Source organism: Mesoplodon densirostris, chromosome 3 (genome assembly GCF_025265405.1).
Source record: "Mesoplodon densirostris isolate mMesDen1 chromosome 3, mMesDen1 primary haplotype, whole genome shotgun sequence".
Taxonomy (NCBI): Eukaryota; Metazoa; Chordata; class Mammalia; order Artiodactyla; family Ziphiidae; genus Mesoplodon; species Mesoplodon densirostris.
In genome coordinates, this window is record NC_082663.1 from 114,350,218 (window position 1) to 114,370,757 (window position 20,540).

The window sequence follows — 20,540 nt, forward strand, 5'->3', positions numbered from 1 at the left end:
CCCAACGGCCTACTGCCATGGCAACGGTGCACCGGGCCTCTCGCGCGGGGCCTAGGGCGCAAGACCGGAACACCGGCCAGGCCCGACCCGGAAGGAAAAAGAGGGAACAAGCAGAAAAGCGTTCCTGGTGGGCGCTAACTGAAAGCCTCCTTGAGGGTGTAAGTGGGGAATACGAGCTGCTGTCGATCAAACTGGGACCACTACACAAGGTTGGTTTTGAGCGGCGATGGGGGAGGGTCGCATTTTGACGGCAGCTTGAGTGACAGCGGATCCTCTCAGGAAGGGGAACCGGCGTGGAAGTTTATCCGACCTGCATCTTAGATGCCCCCAGGCCCGTGAACACTTGCCACTTGTGCCGGATCCTAAAAGGATGCCTGGTGTCACCAGGCAGAGATTTCTTGTAAAACGAGACTTCCAAATAAGTCTTGTGTAAATATAGTTTTCTAAGTTACCTAGTTACGTTAATATTCCATAGATCTGATTTCGACCTCAGTTGTTGACATTCATCCTTAAAACAGGGATAAAACGATTCATAAATCAAGAACATTTCTTGAACACCTTATATGCTTAAAACTTTTTTTTGAACTCATAGTAGTCCTCCTTTTAAAAAACTCCCTTCCTACATGTCAAAACTCTAAAAGTCCCTCTTGAAAAGCAAATAATTCAGAGGGCTCCACCCCCCCCCCCAAAAAAAGAGGCCTTAATCTAATTGCTTAAGAACTAGACATGAGGTTCTGCTGGAGTGCCAGCCTCCAATGAATAAACTGAATATCACTGGAAGTGCCCAAGGAGTGCTTGTTAGGGCTTTCATTTCTTTTTTCTGTAAAAAGAAGTTAAGTGTAAGAGGCCGAATCTCACTGTGCTGCTCGGAAATAAGAGAAAGCACTACTACTATCCAATAAATGCTAATCCAGTTGGTCTCACCCCACCATGCACGTTAAAATCACACCTACAGAGCTTTTTAAAAGGTCCCATCCCCAGAGATCCTGATTTAAGTGAGTTAGGGTAAAGGAACAGGTATTTTAAAGCCTTCCTAAGTGTTTTCTATGCTGCTAAGGTTTATACTGAAAGAGGTGTGGGGGAGGAAGGAGAGGTGGTCATGGTTTTTTGCTTATCACCACCAAAATATTCAGAATTGTCTTTCCTTTTGAAAAGTTATTCAACCATGTTATAAAATACTTTACATCTATGAATAAGAATATCATAGTAGGGCTTCCCTGGTGGCGCAGTGGTTGAGAATCTGCCTGCTAATGCAGGGGACACGGGTTTGAGCCCTGGTCTGGGAAGATCCCACATGCCGCGGAGCAACTAGGCCCGTGAGCCACAACTACTGAGCCTGCGCGTCTGGAGCCCGTGCTCCGCAACGAGAGAGGCCGCGATAGTGAGAGGCCCGCGATAGTGAGAGGCCCACGCACCACGATGAAGAGTGGCCCCCGCTTGCCACAACTAGAGAAAGCCCTCGCACAGAAACGAAGACCCAACACAGCCAAAACTAAATTAATTAATTAAGAATAGAATTCTTAAAAAAAAAAGAATATCATAGTAAATCTTACAGTGGACCCAGACTTGCTGTAAAGCACATTTATTAAATATTTGTTGTTGGCTTAATATTGACAAGGGACAAAGCATGAATCAGAGTACCTGCTGTCAGTGAGCTCACAATCTAAAGCTACAGTCTCTACAGTATAAAATTATAGCTTTAAAACTATTCTTTCTACAAATAGGTTATGGCAGGCCTGGTAACCAGGACAGCCTATGATTCTTTCTTATACAGTAAAGCTCTAGGACTTAAATGAAATCGCCTCACTTGATTTTCTCAAAAGCGTTACTTCATTTAGGAAAAACCATAATCTGTAGATTTCCAAAACAATTATAATAAATTGCTAGACAAATGACATAACGGATTTTTTTTTTTTTTTTTTTTTTCTTTTTGCGGTATGTGGGCCTCTCACTGTTGTGGCCTCTCCCGCTGCGGAGCACAGGCTCCGGATGCGCAGGCCCAGCGGCCATGGCTCACGGGCCCAGCCGCTCCGCGGCATATGGGATCCTCCCAGACCGGGGCACGAACCCGTATCCCCTGCATCGGCAGGCGGACTCTTAACCACTTGCGCCACCAGGGAGGCCCGACATAACGGATTTTTTTTAAAAGTTTCTCTTTGGCATTTCACTGTAGGTAACCCTACCAGTGTGTCTTCATCCTTAGTTATAGAGAGGATAAGGATTGCTGTGGCAGGAAGGCAAAAAAATAAGAATATTCACCTTATTAGAGAACTACATTTGTGAATGCATGTCTATCAAGAGTTAGGCCTGGCTAACTTGATTACCAAGGCAGTTACTAAAAACAAGAGAAAGAATTCAGGGATTGAAGAAAGGGGGGTACCAGCAAAGTAGAGAACGTTAACCCTTTCTGGTTCCATGAAAGTATGGGCAACGCTAAATTCCTCATTCTATCTTCCTATAACACCTTGGGCTGAGGAATTGCCCGAATGGGTTAAAAGAGCACAGAGTTCAGACCAACAAAGCCCTGAAGAACAGAAATTGGCGGCAATAGAGGAAAGGAACTCAATGACTAGAAGTAATGTCAGAATCCCAATGGTCAACATCCCCGAGCCCCCTAGAGGGGGACATTTCAGGTCATTTACTTGCTAGTGTAGAAAACCTGAAATAAGTTACTCAGGCTAGATACATAACCCCCACCCACGTTTGCATGCTCTCTGCCCCAGATCTGAATCATAATATTAGGTTTCTCTGACAACCAACCACCTATTGATACACTCTCTTGCGATCACCCCCACATTTCCTGACAAATACAACGGTACCCTATTGTAGACAAATCCATGGACTCACACAAAACCTCAAATAAGAGCAGACCCATAAAGGAAAAACAATTCCGTAATTCTATGGGGATTGTAAACAAATATTAGATAATCTATACACCGTTCTTTTATCTCTGCCCAGAATTTCCAACCCTGGAAACCCACTGCAATGCACATGCAGGATTTTTGGTGGCCCTAAGGAAGCATTTCAGGGGATTTTACTTAGTATGGGCCTCAGCATTGAGCAGGGGAAAACGGAGGTCCCTTCACTGTTCCCCACATACCAGATTTGATAAGCCATTGAGCCAACTAGGGGGCATTTTAAGTCCAAATTATTTTTGGCTCTATTTTAAAGATTTAAGAAGCAAAACAAACTATTGCTTCCGACACCACCTCATCAATTGCCGTTCATTAGACAAACTGGACGGAAAACTAATAAAGGTGTATACCCGCCCTCAGCCCCGTAAATTTAACTACCCGGTTCAAAGACCTGGCAGAAAGTCGAATCCAGGCGACGCTCTCACGTGACCCGTTCTAATCGCGTCATAGGGACACGTGGTTCTACATACTTCGTCCCCTCCCCCTCAGGCGTGGATTGTTGACAACGCCGCCGGCAGTCACGTGATCTTACGTCATCCTACCTTCTTTCCCTGATATCTCTGGCCCCGGATGCATCCCTCTCTCCCCACCCGGTTGAGCCTAAACTAGTAAAAGAGGGGGAAACGGGTTGGTGTTTCGGTTTCGGTGTTTCTTAATCACAATCTCCAACCTGAGCACAGAGAACAATAATTGGTCGACTAGTTCAGGAAGCCAAAATGGATAGGGTCCCTGCTAAAGGGCTCCCATAACGAGCTCTCCTACGTCCCGTCCCCTTCTCCCCACCCCTCACTCCATGGTACTGGCGGAGGGCGGAGGGATCTGGAGGCGGCGGAGGGAGACGTCATTGCAGGGTTGTTTGTGCAACCTCGGCTGAGGCAGTGACCCACAGTGATTCGGCCGCCGCGCCGGCGGGTGGGGGGGCTGCGCGGGACTCTTTTTTTTCAGACTGACCGCGGGGCAGCTGGGGAGCATGTCGACCCCGGCCCGGAGGAGACTTATGCGGGATTTCAAGCGGTAAGGGCCTTCATCTTCGCCTGGATGACGGCTCCTCCCTAAAGCTACGGGGCTGCAGGGCGGGGATCCGGGACATCTTCCTCTCATGACCCTAAGAGGGCCGCTGTGGGCCCAGCGGGACGGACGGAAGCCCAGTCCTAGCCCCCGTTAGCACTCTCTTGTCCTTGCCTGTTCATTCGTCCGACGTAAGAAATTTCGATACCTCCTCGCCACCCCCTCCCCCTCAAAAAGTAAAAAGATGGCCATGGGCTGTCCTAGGATTCCCTGCTGCCCACTTGTCCCAGTTGCCCGGTGTCTCGCCCTTGCGTTCAAACCTCATCCCCTGCCCCTGCACCTTGCGGTACCTCCTCTCTCTGCCCTAAAAGCAAGCGCGTGCAGAAGCCTTTCCCCCCGCTAGCTGCACCAGTTAGCTTTGTTCGATGGCCTTGCGGTCGCCTTCGAGGGCCAGGGTTGGGGCCAAACCCTCCCTCCCTTCCCATTCTTTCTGCAGTGAGGGTGGGGTCTGATGCTCTAGGGCCGGAGGTTAACAGATCCTCCGAAACCCGACTCTCTCCCCGCCCTCCTGAAAGGACCTTGAGAACTAGCTTAGAGGGCTGGGACTCGGGCTGGCAACCCCAGCTGCCAGTGCTTTCTGGAACTCAGCTCTGTGGCCTGGTGTATAAAAGCCCTATCTATAGCCTCCAAAGCCTGGGGAAATGCCGCCTTGGAGACTGGCGCTAACCTGATATTCCCTGGGCCTCCTTTTGTAAAGTAGGGTTTTGTTAGGAGGTGTTGGGGTTAGAGAGGAGGAAGTGACTTTTTTACAGTTGTTTCCCGTTGATTGAATGCTTGGAGGTACGGGGAGAAAAATGACCGAGAACACTTAGCATTACGCTCCTCTGCGCATTTTTAAGTGTTTTTTTAGGGAGACCCGCCCTGCTTGAGGCAAAATACCTAGTGTAAAAACTTAGAATGGCGGCTCAGGAAGTAATCTCTCAACTTCATTATAAACCCTTAAATGAGGCACTTGGAAGCCATTGTTTGGGGCTTTGGCCAGTTTATCATTGAGTGTATTCGTAACTTAGCCTTTATCTTTGGTGGGCGGGCTTCAAGCAGCATATCGTCTAACGCTTCTCTTCGTTGTGGCCTATTCTGCTTGAGGTTGACTAAAAAGAGCCATTCTGGGGGGTGACTAATATCAAGTATCATACCACATGGCAGTCTATATATATATAATGTAGCATTTTTTTTTTACTGAGATGATAGTCTTTAAAAGGAGATGCTCTTTTTGGTGCAGAACTCGCTTTCTACAGCTTGAAACCAGTAGATTTAAGATTAGCTCCCATGAGTGAAATTCAAATATTAAAACTTCCCAGTTCGTGGCCATTGTTACCCTGGTTTCTCACTGCAATTCACTGCTTAATTCTGAGTTGTATACTTGGCATCTTTGGTAGTTTTCCAAGGGTCTTCGGTTGCAAGAATTTGATTATGACAAATGTTGGAAGGTAGCTTTGTATTGAGTTGCATGATCTGAGAGGTAGATTTAGTGTTGGTGCAGAGCTTTTAAAATAGGGACTGAGGGGAAAACCTAACCAAAGCTTTGATTACTTTAAAACCTATTGCTAATTGAAGCAAATGGGATAAAGTAACTCTACTGCCTACAACTAGTTTCCTAATTAAATTGGATATACGTGTGTTTTCAGTCATTTAGTGTTTACAGTGAGGTGGGGTTTTTTTTGTTTTGGTTTTGGGGGGAGGAATATTTGGTGGCCATGTTGCACAAGTAGCTGTGGTTAGGACTCACGAAGGCTTTGCATGTTCACAACAGTAAAACCGTTTTTTCACTTGAGGTTTTTACTTTGTTGTTACTGTTGAAGGCAGTTCTTGAACAGATATCTTAACTTTGGTGATATTTGAAGAGGGATGACTCCAAAGCACTTTTAAGTCATGGTTTATTCCAGCTCAGCACAAGAACAAGGACATTGATTTACTTTGTTTCTCAAAGTAGATGGTGTACAGTCCATAGGTGTTCTGTTTGGCGTTTTTAGTGGCCTTAATGTTCAACTTTTAAAATTTCTACTCTGGATTTCTAGATTGCAAGAGGACCCACCTGTGGGTGTCAGTGGCGCACCATCTGAAAACAACATCATGCAGTGGAATGCAGTTATATTTGGGTGAGTTGAAAGAAATGACAAATGGTAGGTGTGGTGATTCTTTTAAGAAAAGTGAATGTATAACAACTAGGAAAGGGAGCTGAGGGATCAGGGATCTTACAAAAACTGCAAAGGTAAAAAAAAAATTCTGAGAAGAGTTTCGGCAGTTACATAAAATTTATGATTTTATGATCACTTTGGGCTTTACTTGATAAAAATATCATTTGAGACTAAAGGAGAAAGATAAATTATTTTGTGGAAAATGTGCCAAGCAAATTCTTACGCTTGCATTTTACTAGAACTGTAAAAAGGCTAGGAACCAAAAATACTAGAACTTCCACCATGGTAAGGATGTAAATGAAATATGTTTCACACCTCAGTGTGAAATAACTGCATGGAGCCTTTTGAGATGCATTCTTACCTTTTACAGATAGTATATATTTTATATATGCTTTTTTTTTTTTTTTTTTTTTTTTTTTTGCGGTATGCGGGCCTCTCACTGTTGTGGCCTCCCCCGTCGCGGAGCACAGGCTCCGGACGCGCAGGCTCCGGACGCGCAGGCTCAGCGGCCATGGCTCACGGGCCCAGCCGCTCCGCGGCATATGGGATCCTCCCAGACCGGGGCACGAACCCGTATCCCCTGCATCGGCAGGCGGACTCTCAACCACTTGCGCCACCAGGGAGGCCCCTATATATGCTTTTTAATTTAAAATTTCCTTATGGTTTTTCTTTAGTTTTCTAGAACTGGATTTTATTTTCTTTCACTCTTTTTAAACTAGGGTTTTGCACTAAAACTCTAAAGGAATACTTTTGTAAACAGAATTATGAATTGCTATTGAATCAGTTATGAGGGTCTACGTTAAAGACTAGTGGAAAAATGAGTGTAGTTCACCCTTGTAATTCAGGCTGTTAGCATGCTTCTTTGAGATCCTGAATGTGCCTTGCAAGTGGTAATTAAACTTCATGTTGCTGCTTAAGAAAGATGAAATTGGAATGTGGTAGCAAGGAAAAGATTTGGGCAAAAGAAACTGGCTTTCTTGGTGACATCAGATAAATCCAGTCGATTTGAACAAGAACTGTTGCTCTTTTGAAAAGCAGGACACTTTGGTGTCATAATTATCTTTTTTTAATATAAATTTATTTATTTCTTTTTGGTTGCATTGCTGCACATGGGCTTTCTCTAGTTGCAGCGAATGAGGGCTACTCGTTGCAGTACGCAGGCTTCTCGTTGCGGAGGCTTCTCGTTTCAGAGCACATGCTCTAGGTGCTCAGGCTTCAGTAGTTGTGGCGCACAGGCTTAGTTGCTCCGTGGCATGTTGGGATCTTCCTGGACCAGGGCTCGAACCCTTGTTCCCTGCATTGGCAGGCAGATTCTTAACCACTGCGTCACCAGGGAAGTCCGTGGTGTCATAATTATCTTAAACTAAAGGGTATTGATTTCCATCTTACTGATATACATTGAAAGTAAGACTTTTCCTCTTAAGAATACAGATACTTACAAAAGGGTTGGTATTTATGAACTGAATTCTTTTTGTGCTAAAATTATGACAAGTTTTTTTTGGTTTTGTTTTTTGCAAAGCCACCCTAAAAGGAAAACTTTGAAAATTAAAGTTACCCTTTATGTCTACATCAATAAAAATCCAGGGCTGAGGTGATACTAAATTAACAATAACTTAAATACTCCACAAATTACCAGAATGAGCCCCTCTTTCCCTGAGTTTATTCTTTCCACTTGTGAAAATCAGGAAAAAGCAGAATGAAAAACTTCTTTTAATCAGAAATCTTCTTGTTTTCAGACCAGAAGGGACACCCTTTGAAGATGGTAAGTCATTCTCAATGTTTTCTATTAAGAGGCTTCTTTTAAGTAGGGAATTGTAACACCAACATATCTAGTTAACTAGTTTCTATTGTTAATAGGTCAAATTGTAACAAAATAATGCTACTGAGAATTTATAGTTTACAAAGGACTTTCTTCTCAAATCAGCTTGATCACCTTCATTACTAGTTCCCTCTGTTACTTTGATATTGGCTGTAGAACTCTAAGCCTAGATTAGATGGTGGGATCTATGTTGAGAATAGTTTAAATGACCTTGTAGCATGCTAAAAGTGTCCCTGAGGTAAACATCAGGAGGGTAATCATGCTTTTTTAACTTTATGTATATTGATCAGGTGCTGAGCTGACATTGTTCTTAATCATACACAGCGACCAGTAGCTTCACGTAACAGCTAGCATTTGACACCCGTAAATAGTTACCATTCTGCAGGATCTTTTGCTGCATTTTGCTCTTCACCAAGAGCCAGGAAAATGGAAAACTCCTTCTAATATGTATTATAGTTGAACTTCTCAAATTGATTTTAACCAGATACTTAGTTTCCCTAATTATAGCATGAATTTTTAAAAATTGTTAAACAGGTTTGTCTTAGTTATCACAATGGCTTCAGAATTAACCCATTGAGGATATTTTTACAAATAATGATTGCAGAAGTATTTTTAAGGAGATAACCTGAATGTTCAATAGGGGAAATGGTTAAGCAAATTATGATATATCTAGACTCTAGAATATTATATACCTGTTAAAGAATAAGGTAGATCTGGACGTATATCTGAGGAGACAAAAAAGTTGCAGAATGTATGTTGTAGTACCACATTTTTACTAAATATATACATGCAAGTGTGTGTGGTTAAAGGGGGTTATATACCATACTGTTACCAGTGGTTACCTCTAGATGGGGGTAAGGAGTTGAAGGGAGGTACTCAAGGAGTTCAGCTTTTTACTTTATACCAGAGGATTCTTAAGGGTGGTCCATAAACCCCTTAAGTTCCCTGTGACCCTTCCAGGGGTTCCATGGGGTCAAAACTCTTCATACCAGTAGTGACACATTTGCCTTTTTCATTGTATTAACATTAGCTCTGAGGGTACAAAAGTGTTAGTGGTTGAAACTGGCCTTAAGCAGTTTAGCACCTTGGCATATATCAAGACAGTGGCGCCAAACTGCTGGGAGTCATTGTATTTTTTGCATTTTAAAAGATGCCAGTTTCAGTTTAAAATGTCTTGATGAAAAAGTGGGAATTGATTAATATTACTAAATTCTGACCGTTGAGTATGAATCTTTTTAATATTCTGCGTGATGAAGTTGGAAGTATGCATGAAACACTTCTCTTGCATACCAAACTATGATGGTCGTCTAGAGGGAAAGCAGTTCTACAGTCGTTTGAGCTGCAACTTCAATTACTGCTTTTTTCATGGAACATTTTTTACTTGAAGGAATGACTGCAGACAAACTCCGGTTATTTAAGATTCGAGTATGTATTTGGTTGACATATTAAAAGTTACCAAAATGAGCTGTTAGGCCAAGGAAAGTGACTGACAGTATTTGTAGCTGCTGATAAAATGACAGTTTCCCAATACTTTTAAGACTTCTCTCATGAGATCAGTAGATGGTATTACCTGTTGTGATTTTTTTTTTGATGGAGTGTATATATAATGAAATATGGCAACATTTAGAAGATTTGGATAACTCAGTGAACCAATATTTTCCAGATGGCCAATGTATTAGAAAATTATGGATGGATAAAAGATATATGCAATATGCAACAGTTGTTAATGTAACTGATGCAGAAAGTTTATGTGGTTTCAGATTTTACATTGCAGCTAACCTTTAAAAACGTACCATTTCTTTGGTGTAATATCAAAGAATATCTACAATTATCTGAAAAGGCTATGAAAATATTCTTTCCTTTTCATTTACATATTTGTGTGAGGCCTGATTTTCTTCATGTACCTCAACCAGAACAGCACGTTGCAACAGATGGAACGCAGAAGCAGCTAAGAGAATGCAGCTGTCTTCTATTAAGTTAATCATTTAAGAGATTTGCAAATATGTAAAACAGTGTTACACTTCTCACTAACTTGGTTGGGGGACATATAGTTATTTTCATTAAATGTTACTTAGGTTAATGTGTAATGAGTTTACAGTTGTTAATAAATATGTTAAGTTTTCCTTGAGTTATAGTATCTAATAAATATAGATAGTTAGAGCCTGTGATGTGCTGGAGGCAGCTTATACCGATTGTGAGAATAGATTGTTTAAAAATTTTGGGGAATTTTTGCAATTTGGTTATTAAAGAGCCCATATTTTAAAATTATTTTCAATTTTTGGTGGAAATACCATAAAATGGTATGCTGTTGCATGTATCTCTTCCCAACTTCACATTCAGTGACTTCACTTTGGAAGCTTGGCGTGGTTGGGAGTAAGACTATAAAGGGGTCCTGAGACCCCATAATGTGAATTTAAAAAGGTTAAAAAAAGCTGTTTCATATTTGTGTTTGTCTGAAGTGTTTACGTTGTACATTTTTATAATGAAAATTAAAACTGTAAAACTATATAATTAGGTATAAGGCTATCTTTGCTAATGAACTGTACATTTCATAGAATCTCTATTAATATATCAAAATGTGAATTAAATATCATCTTTGATTTTGTTTGTATCTTTGGCCTCCCTAATCCCAAATTTCCAAACAAAAAATGTAAAGAGGTAGAGGTTACATACTGAATATATGACTAATGAAAATAAAATATTAAATATTTTACTGAACACATGCCTCTGATACTGGAGTCATGAGTTTAGAATTTAGGGTGAGAAAGGGTTTTTGTTCTGTTTTTTTAAACTGCATTGATAAAATAAGGAAAGAAGCTTGTGGAGACATCTGGAATGGTTTTAAACTTTTATTGACTTCATTAGGAATAAGCCTCAACTTACTATGCCCAAGGTGTTGTGGTTGGAGCACCTATCCAACCTTCAGGTAGATTTCCTCAAAATAAAAGGACTCTGGATAGTGAATAAATGCAAAAGGAGGCTAGAAAGACAAACACGAAACTAGTAACGGTGGTTGTTTCTGCTAAATAGATTTGGAATTTGAGTTAAGAGCTCTTCTTTGTACACTCTGAACAGATTGACTTTATTATAAATGCATAATTTTTTTTAAATGCCTGTCTCTTTTGACCATAAGATAATGATTTAGACTGACCAAAATGTACTGTATTGGTCTATAACCAACAGTAGGCAGTTACACTAATGCTTAACTGATTCTTGGCATACTTAAGTGATAGGGACAGAGCAGACTTTTCACATTAGTGGCCATGCCTCCAATCTGAGTCCTTTGTCATGTGGTGGTGAGCCCATCTCAAAATCATTTGGCACCCCCTTCTAAGTTACAATAAATTATTTGTAGTTCCTCAAACGTGCATTTAAAATTTTGGTAGCTAGGGCAAAATTGCTTTCCAATAATATGACAGTTAATGTTCCCACCAGTAGCACATGTAAGTGCTGTACCCCCCAAGTGCTTGCCAATGCTGTATGTTATCAGTACATAAATAGTATATTTAGTATGTTTTATGTGCTAAACCAAAATTGACATTAATTTTTGTGTGGTCGTGCAAAAGCCAGCACGGGCTTGGGATTTCATTGATGAAGAGAGAGAAAAGTTATGCTTGTCTTTACTGTAATTATTTTGGTTTGTTTTCTATCTAGGTACTTTTAAACTAGTAATAGAATTTTCTGAAGAATATCCAAATAAACCGCCAACTGTTAGGTTTTTATCCAAAATGTTTCATCCAAATGGTAAGTAGCAATTTATTAGCCTTTGAAAATGATAGGAGGAAAAAAGAGTTGTTTCATCCTTTTAGGTCTTGCCCATACTTCTTGTTATTAGGGCCCACTTCTAGATGTTGCTTCTATGTCAATATTAACCATACTTTTGTAGTCTGGAATCTTATCAAGGTTCCAGATTTGAGGTAAAGTTTTGTTTTAATAACTTCTGATTTTAAAGTAATATCTATTTATTTATCAAAATGTGAAAGATACTAAAAAGAATTTATAGCTTAAAATTTAGCTTGCAGGTAAATGTACAAAATTAAGATCATGTTGTATGTAAAGTTAAGTAATTTATATATAACATGAACATTTTCACTTATTAGATATTCTTTTGTATCTTTTTTTTCTCCTCCTTTGGCCGCGCCATGCGGCTTTTGGGGTCTTAGTTCCCCGACGAGGGATCGAACCCGGGCCCCCAGCAGGGAGAGCGCGGAGTCCTAACCCCTGGACCACCAGGGAATTCCCTATATCATTCTTAATGGCTGCAAAATGTTCTGTTATATGAGTTTATCATTATTTATTTAATCATTGTCCAGTTGGTAATTTCTAATTGTTTACAGTTTTAAACAGCACATTTTTCTTGAAAATAAATCTTCTCAAATACCCATGAATAAGTTTTTAGAAGTAGGATTACTAGGTCAAAGGTTTGTATGTTTTTAAGGGTTTGTTAAAAATACAGTTTTCCTCCCTTGTTACTATTTTTACTTTTAGCAGTTTATTACTAGTTTCCATAAATGATTGCTAAGTGACTCTTTTGTAATTAAATTTGCTCTTCCTGACTTATTGCTCTTTACTTCTAATAAATTTGTATTCCTGGATTATAAATTACTGTATGAAAGACTTATTTTCCAGAATATTTAAGTTCTCTTTCCTTTTTATATCATTTGCACATTTAAATGTAGTTTTCCCCATTAGTTAATTTACTTTCAGGAGGAACATTTTCAGAGGTCCTCTTGATTGTGCGTCTAGTCTAGAACTACAGACTACGTGAGAAAACTGCAGGCAGATAGGGATCTCCATACTCATAGGAGAGAGGTGTGTTTGTGTGTCTGGAATCAAGGTGACTTCCCAATAATAGATTAGATCATAGATTTAGCCTTTGTGCTTTATTGCTGTGAAGTTGCTTTTTCTTTCAAGGTCTTCCCCCACTCAGAGGCCAGGCAGCTTTAATTTTATTTTCTGTTTCTGTTCTGAGGAAATTTTCAAGTCACTTATTATGATTTATTCTACTGTAGCTTTACTAGCTTAGACTTGTTAGTGAATCGACCCAAACTGTAGTAAGGGAGCTCTGTAAATCAAGGTAGAAAAGACTGTGGAATGTGCAAGGAGTATATGTGTATAGGTTTAAGATTTTCAGCCTTAACAAATTTATAAGGAAACAGTGTATTTGATTTTTCTTTTATCCCTTCATATTAATAACATGGTTTCCCTTTTTTCCACTATCAGTACCTTATTTAGTTAACTTCCTAGTTTGCTTTTTTTTAAACATCTTTATTAAAAAATTCACATACTGTGCTACTCACCCATTTAAGTTGTACAATTCAGTGGTTTTTAGTATCTTCACTGAGTTGTGCAACCATCACCATTATCAATTTTAGAACATTTTTATCACCCTCCCCAAAAAATCCCATGCCTATTAGCAGTCACTCCCCATCCCCATCCCCCCCTGCCTCCCAGCCATAGGCAACCACTGATGTATTTTCACTCTTCAGGTTTGCTTATTCCGGACATTTCATATAAATGGAATCATTTAATGTATGTGGTCCTTTGTGATTGATTTCTTTCAGCTGACACAGTTTTCAGGTTCATCTGTGTTGTAACACATACCTGTACTTCATTTCCTTTTATTGCTGAATGATAATCCATTGTATGGATAGACTACATTTTGTTCATTCATCAGTTGATGGATGTTTGGTTTCTAGTTTACTTTTGGATTACTTCTCAAAAATAGTTACTAGTTCAAAACTTTAAAATCATTTTACAGTTTTATGGGTTTTACAGAGGTGATGATTTTTGCTTTGGACTTGCTAAGTTTGACGTTCCTATGGGATACACAGTAAGCGACTGACTATGCTGCTTTAAAGCTGAGAGTTAAATCCGGTCTAACGCTTACAATTGGAAGAAACTAGCACATAGATAGTAATAATTGAGGCCATGAATAAAATTGCCCAGAGGGTGTGTAAAGGGTAAGAAGGAAGGGGACCGAGGATAGAGCCCTGAGGAATGACAGTACTTAAGTGTAATTTGCCTCCTCTCCCCAAAAAGGCCTCACTTATTCCTGTTTGATGCAGAGTGGTCTGGCTTGTTCTGCATTCCACAGTTTGGCAGTATCTGTAACATTTAAATGCATTTATCCTTTGTCAACACAGCGATTCTGCTTCTGGAAATTTATTGTAGAGATAAATAATCTGGCAAGTTCTGGATAAAAATTTATGTTCATTGTATTCTCATATAATCAGTTCAGGAGGGGGGAAAAGCCTCTCAAATGTTAGACTTTTAAAACGGTAATCACTTTATTTTTATTTTTATTATGAAAGGAATGCATACTTATTGGAAAAACAAATCATAAAGTACAAGGAAAGGTAAAGAAAATAATACCCTTCATAATCCTACTATTTACAGATATCTACATTTTGGCATTTAGTCTTACAAATGTTTTTGTGACTGCATATACTTCAAATGAAAATATTTATAAATCTTTATAAAAAATGGAATTATCCTAAATAAGTAATTGGAAACTTATTAATGTAATATATTGGTGGTGTCATTCTACATTAATTAATATATGGTAGATGTATATCATTTCTGGCGGCAGTATTGGTATGTACCATTAATAACGTACCATTATTTAGCCAGTCCCCTCCCTGTGGACCAAAGGTAGTTTCCAGTTTGTCACTTCTATAAAGAGTATTATAGTGAACATCCTGTAAATAAAACTTTGCATGTCCATGATTATTACTTTTAGAGTGGAATTGCTATGTCAAAAAATTAGCTTTTTTATCCCCCCAAGAACCTTATTTAGGAATATTTGGAAATGTGGAATTTAAACAGATTTGCTATATGGTATGTGATGAAAAAATTTAACTCTCACTCAGCCTCCTGATCAAAAGGCGCATAAAGAGTCCTTAGTTTGAGACTGATTTTCCTGTGAGACAAAAAGTTTTAGTTATTGACTAATGTTCAAGATTTCTGACTGAGCCAAGCATTCGGTTTGTGATAAAAGTTTCTCTTTAATTGTTAGAAATGACAAAGTTAATATGTAACCAATTTTAGTGTTGTCTTTGCAGTGTATGCTGATGGTAGCATATGTTTAGATATCCTTCAGAATAGATGGAGTCCAACATACGATGTATCTTCTATCTTAACATCAATTCAGGTAAGCATGTGTTAGGATGCATCTTAACTTTTCAAGATTCTATGGGATACAACTAGCTCCTTCAGGATCAATTTAAAGGCCAAGTGAGCAAACTAACCTTCCCAACACTAAGGTAACCAGTGGCAGAGCTTGGACAAAACCCTCATGATTTTTATACAACCGATCTGCTTTTTCATTCCTGACCACATTGGATCAAATACACAATCATTCTGATCAAATTTAAGTATAAAGTGTTCTCACAGGTCAGGTGTTTGTTTTGTTTCGTTTGTTTTTGGGTTTTTTTTTTTTTTTTTTTTTTTTGCCACACCACAGGACTTGTGGAATCTTAGTTCCCTGACCAGGGATTGAACCCATGCCCCCTGCAGTGAAGGTGCAGCATCCTAACCACTGGACCACCAGGGAATTCCCTCACAGGTCAAGTATTATTCGTACCCACAAAGAAGAGTCTTCTTGGGGAGAGATAAAGATGATTGTTTAGAAAAAAACATAGGGACCTCAAGAAACTGCCAAGTGCAGAGAAGCATTGAGTATGTTGCCCCATCCAAGAAATTCTATTTTAAATGAAAGTAAATAACTATTTGCCAGAGCACTCTGGCAGAATATTTCAGAGTTGACCTTGAATGACAGCTTGGGGGAGGGGTGGGGGGTGAGTGATGTTTTAGTTATATGGATTTGAGAGGAGCAGAAGTAACGTTTTTGGTTTATGACCTTTTTAAAGTTTTTTCTGTCACACTTCTGCTTTAATTCAGGTCACCTTATAAAGTGTTTTCAGCTTTCCTGTTTCATTCCCTTGCTGCTAGGTGCATATGTTTTGTTGATTAAAGGAAACAAGGTACACTACCCAACTTACTGTCAGAAATTTGCAGCCTTACCTCAGTAATAGAGTTTAACTTTGGAAAATGTTAGTTGCTAAGCTATTTTATAGATATTGTGTGTTAACCAAATCAAGTTGTTTATTTCCTAGTTAATGTCTCAGTATGCTGAAGAATACTATTCTTTTCCAATTTCTTTGAGATTAGAGGTCTTAAGGCAATTAAGAACTATCTGTTTTGAAAGCTTAAGTTTTCTAGCAGCAGGAAGCTTCTTACTGTATCAAACCATTTCTGAAAGTACTTAGATCTAAAAATATGTAAGACATACTAATTTCTGTCTTTCTTCATAGAATAATTTGTTTTATACAACTTCTGTGCTCCATATCGGACCCATGTTAATATAAAGAATAACTCTACAAATATGTTTTATCTCTGTCTTTCCTTCTAGTCTCTGCTGGATGAACCAAATCCAAATAGTCCAGCCAATAGCCAGGCAGCACAGCTTTATCAGGAAAACAAACGAGAATATGAGAAAAGAGTTTCGGCCATTGTTGAACAAAGCTGGAATGATTCATAATAGACAACTGGTCTGTTAATCTTTTTCATCATTGTTGTGTATAATTTACCTCTCAGTAGAAAGGCTAACAAATTTTAAGTGCCACAGGTTTTAAGGATTCTGCAGAAAAAAAAAGTCCTTTGGTTTAGAACCTACAAAAGCTTGTGTATCTTGATTAATGTACTTTTTATTGCATGGTGTGAACTAAGTTATTGCTTACATAAATTTGTAATATATCCTGTTTGTATTTTTTTCCAAGTGTATAATGTTGGTGTGGAGTTTTCATGACAGAATATACACATTTTGTAAATCTGTACTTTTTTCAAATATTGAATGCCTTATTTTTGAATTCTTTAGATTTTTAAATTGGAGAAAAGCACTTAAAGTTTTTTATATATGAATATTACATGTAAAGCTGTTAAAATACATAACTTCAGTGCAAGAGACTTTGTCACTTATTTCCTTATCTGAGTAGGAGGGGTTAATAAGTCTCTAGCTCTCCATCAGCTGATAGTTTCATTTCTAATTTCAAAAGAACAGATTTATATTTTATCAAATTCTTCAAATTTGATTCTAAACACCAATTATAATCTCAAACTTTATTTTGAATGTACCTATATTAGTTTCAGTTGAGCAATTATATACATAACTGGTTTGATTCTGTCCAACTCTGTATTTAGGCCACTTGTTACTGTTTCTTCATGCACTACTTACTGTTAAACTCTACCTTTTGGGATTTCACAACTTGCACCTCCACCACGAGGAACTGGCACCTCTACCATGAGCAGAGAGCTGATGCAACTTATTTTGCTGCTTGATAGCACTTTAAAAGATTTTTGATAATGAAAAAAGTAAACCGTCAACATTTACCAAAAACCCATGCCCCACTATTAACAATAAATAAGAACTTGTTGCATTGGTTTGAACAAGGCACATATTTGGAAGGAATCTTGGTGTAATTTAAATATTTGAAAACTGCCTTTAATGCAATTGCCTTTTTTTTTTTTTTTTTTTTTTTTTTGCGGTACGCGGGCCTCTCACTGTTGTGGCCTCTCCCATTGCGGAGCACAGGCTCTGGACGCGCAGGCCCAGCGGCCATGGCTCACGGGCCCAGCCACTCCGTGGCATGTGGGATCTTGCCGGAGCGGGGCATGAACCCGCGTCCCCTGCATCTGCAGGCAGACTCTCAACCACTGCGCCACCAGGGAAGCCCCTGCCTATCTTTTTATTCTGGAAAAATGTTTTAACACCAGGGCCTGCTGAGTTGATTTCTCTTGTGGAGATTTTTTTTTTTTTAATCTCCTAAGTTGTATAAAAGTTGTACTGCATTTTAGCTTACTGGATAAACAAAACACAGTATTGAAGAAAGCTAATACAAAGCTATTCTATGCCTTCACATAGTATACAAAATGGAAAATATACAAGTAAATTCCGTTGAACCACCTGTGTAGTCTTTCTAGCAGTTAAAAGAGCTGTTTCATTAACCCCAAGAGCTTCTTGCACATTCATACTAGCTTAGTAAGCTAACAGCTTCTTTTCTATTGAAAGACTGATTTCTCTACTGGAAGACTGTAGGATGGCAATATCTATAGGTTCTATTTATTAAGCAAATTTTAGAAAGGATAAGTGCTGGTGTTTCCCTTTTAAAGTTAATACTTGGGAAATTTGGGGGTAAGTGTATGATCTTAGGGAACTTTTGATACAATTGAGAGTTAACTCACTGGAATTATGCCCCCCCCAAAAAAGATGCTTTATTTAAAGGTACTTTTTGGTCATATCAAATGTGTGATACTTCTATATTCAGCTCTAAAACAGTTTCTTTAGACATGTACTCCAGTGACTGTCTCTTAGATTAAATATACAGTAGCTATGATAGTCTCCCCTCTTATTTCATTAAATGTTATTTGGATACTACTTCAAAATCTATTTTTATCCTTAACCTGTTTTCCCTATTTAAAACTGAAATATTTCAAGTATTGATAGATAATTATGAGGAAGTTACATCTTACTTCGCAGGGAGTTAATGAGCTCTAACTCCTAAATTCAACACATGCATAAAACTCATCTAGCCCCCATTCCTACTGGAGAAAATTCTTAGGGAATGTTCCATCTCTCAATTACTTTCACAATTTTTTTCTTCAGCCTTGGAACAGATTCCTATTTCTTTGGATGAATACCAGATGTACTTCAATTTACAAAGTCATGTCATGCAAAGAATGTTTAAAATTTACTACATAAATTTTATAAATGTATGGTACGGCCAGAGGCTAAAACTAATTTATTTTGGTACAAATTTGGATTCATGTTAAAGATTAAGTGCATTTGTGATGTGCAATTCCTCTGTAACAGTACTTCTCACATAACTTTCTGTGCAAGGCACTATTCTAAGCACTTTAACATGATCACATTTCAAACTCGGAGTAATCTTATGAGGTGGGTACTACCATATTACAGATAAGGAAACTAGGTACAGATCAAGTAACTTTCTCAAGGTCAACCAGCTAGTATGTGATAGAGCTGGGATTTGAACCCAGGCAGTCTGGTCTTTTAACCAATAACTATACTATCCCTTAAGAGATGTTAAGGGATTGAGTTTAGTTTTAAAACTCTACTGAACTTAAATATTCATCCCAATTTGTGAAAATATCATGTTGATTGAGTTGATAGACTTGTGTCTATCCAGTGAAGAGGTTTTCACCATTTTCCACTTTTTTTTTTTTGTAATCAAGTAAAGTCTGGATATAGGAACACTGATCTCTGATAGAAAGCACTCTTGACTTACAGACCAGTTTTTTTCCCCTTCCTAGAAATATCCTTGAGTCTGTACAGACACACACACACCCCAAAATTTTAAAGTTCCATGAATATGAATAACTTCTGAAACTGATCTAAAAATTCTTCCTCATGTAGGTGGAAGGTAGTGGAGAGGAAAGCTATTGAAGGTGGCTTATTTGGTAAGTCTGTTGTGTGCCCAGTAAACGTGGTACCTGTCTTAATTTATTCGTTTAGTACTCTTTTAAAAGACAGAAGCCTGGGGCTCACAAAACAATTTAGAGTTATGTCTAAGGTAACCTCAATTCTCCCAGGTTTTAAGAGAGGTCAAGTTTTTAGGTCTTGGTGGTGTTTATTACAATTCCTTTCTACTGCATTCAGCAATGCAGAGTCCCAAAGGAATCTGGTATGTGGGGATTATGTATGTAAACAGAGAAGTCCATAGATGGAAAGCTATTAAAGGTAAATGAAATTGTCCATAGGACAGGGGCCTTGTGCAAAGATGGTACTTCAGTTCCCATCTAGTTAGGGAAAAACTAAACTGTTGTCTGATATGAGGAAATTCTAGTTATCTTGTTCTAGTATATGATATAGAGCACAAAGATATATTAGAAACACACACACAGATGTGTGTACTGTTTTTTCAGTAATTTCTCCCCACCATCACTACAGGTTTTTAAAACAATTTTTTCAATAATAACCTGAGGTTTTTAAGTTTTCTGTTCATAGCATGGACTAGGGCTTTCTTTTAGTTGGGCCCAAAAGATGAACGAGGTGCACCCTATACAAAACTCTCTTAGTTCAGCAACATTAGTTCCTTGCTGGTTGAAATCAAGAGCCCTGGAAGGAAAAGCTCCAAGTTTTCCCTTTGGCATATGGAGGACTCAGACTTGGGCTAGAAGCCTGCATGGACTGTCAGGAACTCTGCCATTGACTTAGTGCTAAAGCTTGGCCACAAGATGCTTTTGTTTACCAGTGGCTTCTGGAATCGTATATTTGGAAAGACTCTATAGAGTGTACTTTGCTGAGTAAAAGCAAATAACCTTTTAGCTGGTTAGAGAGGTCTTTACATGGTGATGGTCTTCGTTTGGTTACAAGTGTGATGCTTCTGTAGTCCTTTGGGGGGGGGGGGATATTAGAGCTGACCTCAGGCTCCATCAACCTGAATCATTTAGTTGTCATTCTTCCTGGAATGCAGGAGGGCTTTTGTGGTGTCTTGAGGGCTGCCAAAGTGCAAATGTAAGCACACTTAAGGCAGACCTCCTAATGCTGCTTCCTGTCTGAAGCCCTCTTCCCTTCCCCCTTTA

General features: G+C 38.9%; 1 protein-coding gene across 2 annotated transcripts; it reads left to right on the forward strand.

Moving 5' to 3' along the window:
* The first annotated feature begins 99 nt into the window (after positions 1-99).
* UBE2B (ubiquitin conjugating enzyme E2 B) lies at positions 100-18,724 on the forward strand. Of its 2 annotated transcripts, none has more exons than XM_060093361.1 (6): positions 100-209; positions 6,002-6,082; positions 7,858-7,883; positions 11,595-11,684; positions 15,005-15,093; positions 16,354-18,724. In XM_060093361.1, exons 2-6 carry the CDS (start codon positions 6,057-6,059, stop codon positions 16,480-16,482), a joined length of 360 nt encoding a protein of 119 aa, XP_059949344.1. In that variant the 5' UTR covers positions 100-209; positions 6,002-6,056; the 3' UTR covers positions 16,483-18,724. The 2 variants fall into 2 exon arrangements, with proteins under 2 accessions (XP_059949344.1, XP_059949343.1); XM_060093360.1 differs by lacking the exon at positions 100-209 and adding an exon at positions 3,767-3,929.
* Positions 18,725-20,540: the final 1,816 nt, after the last annotated feature.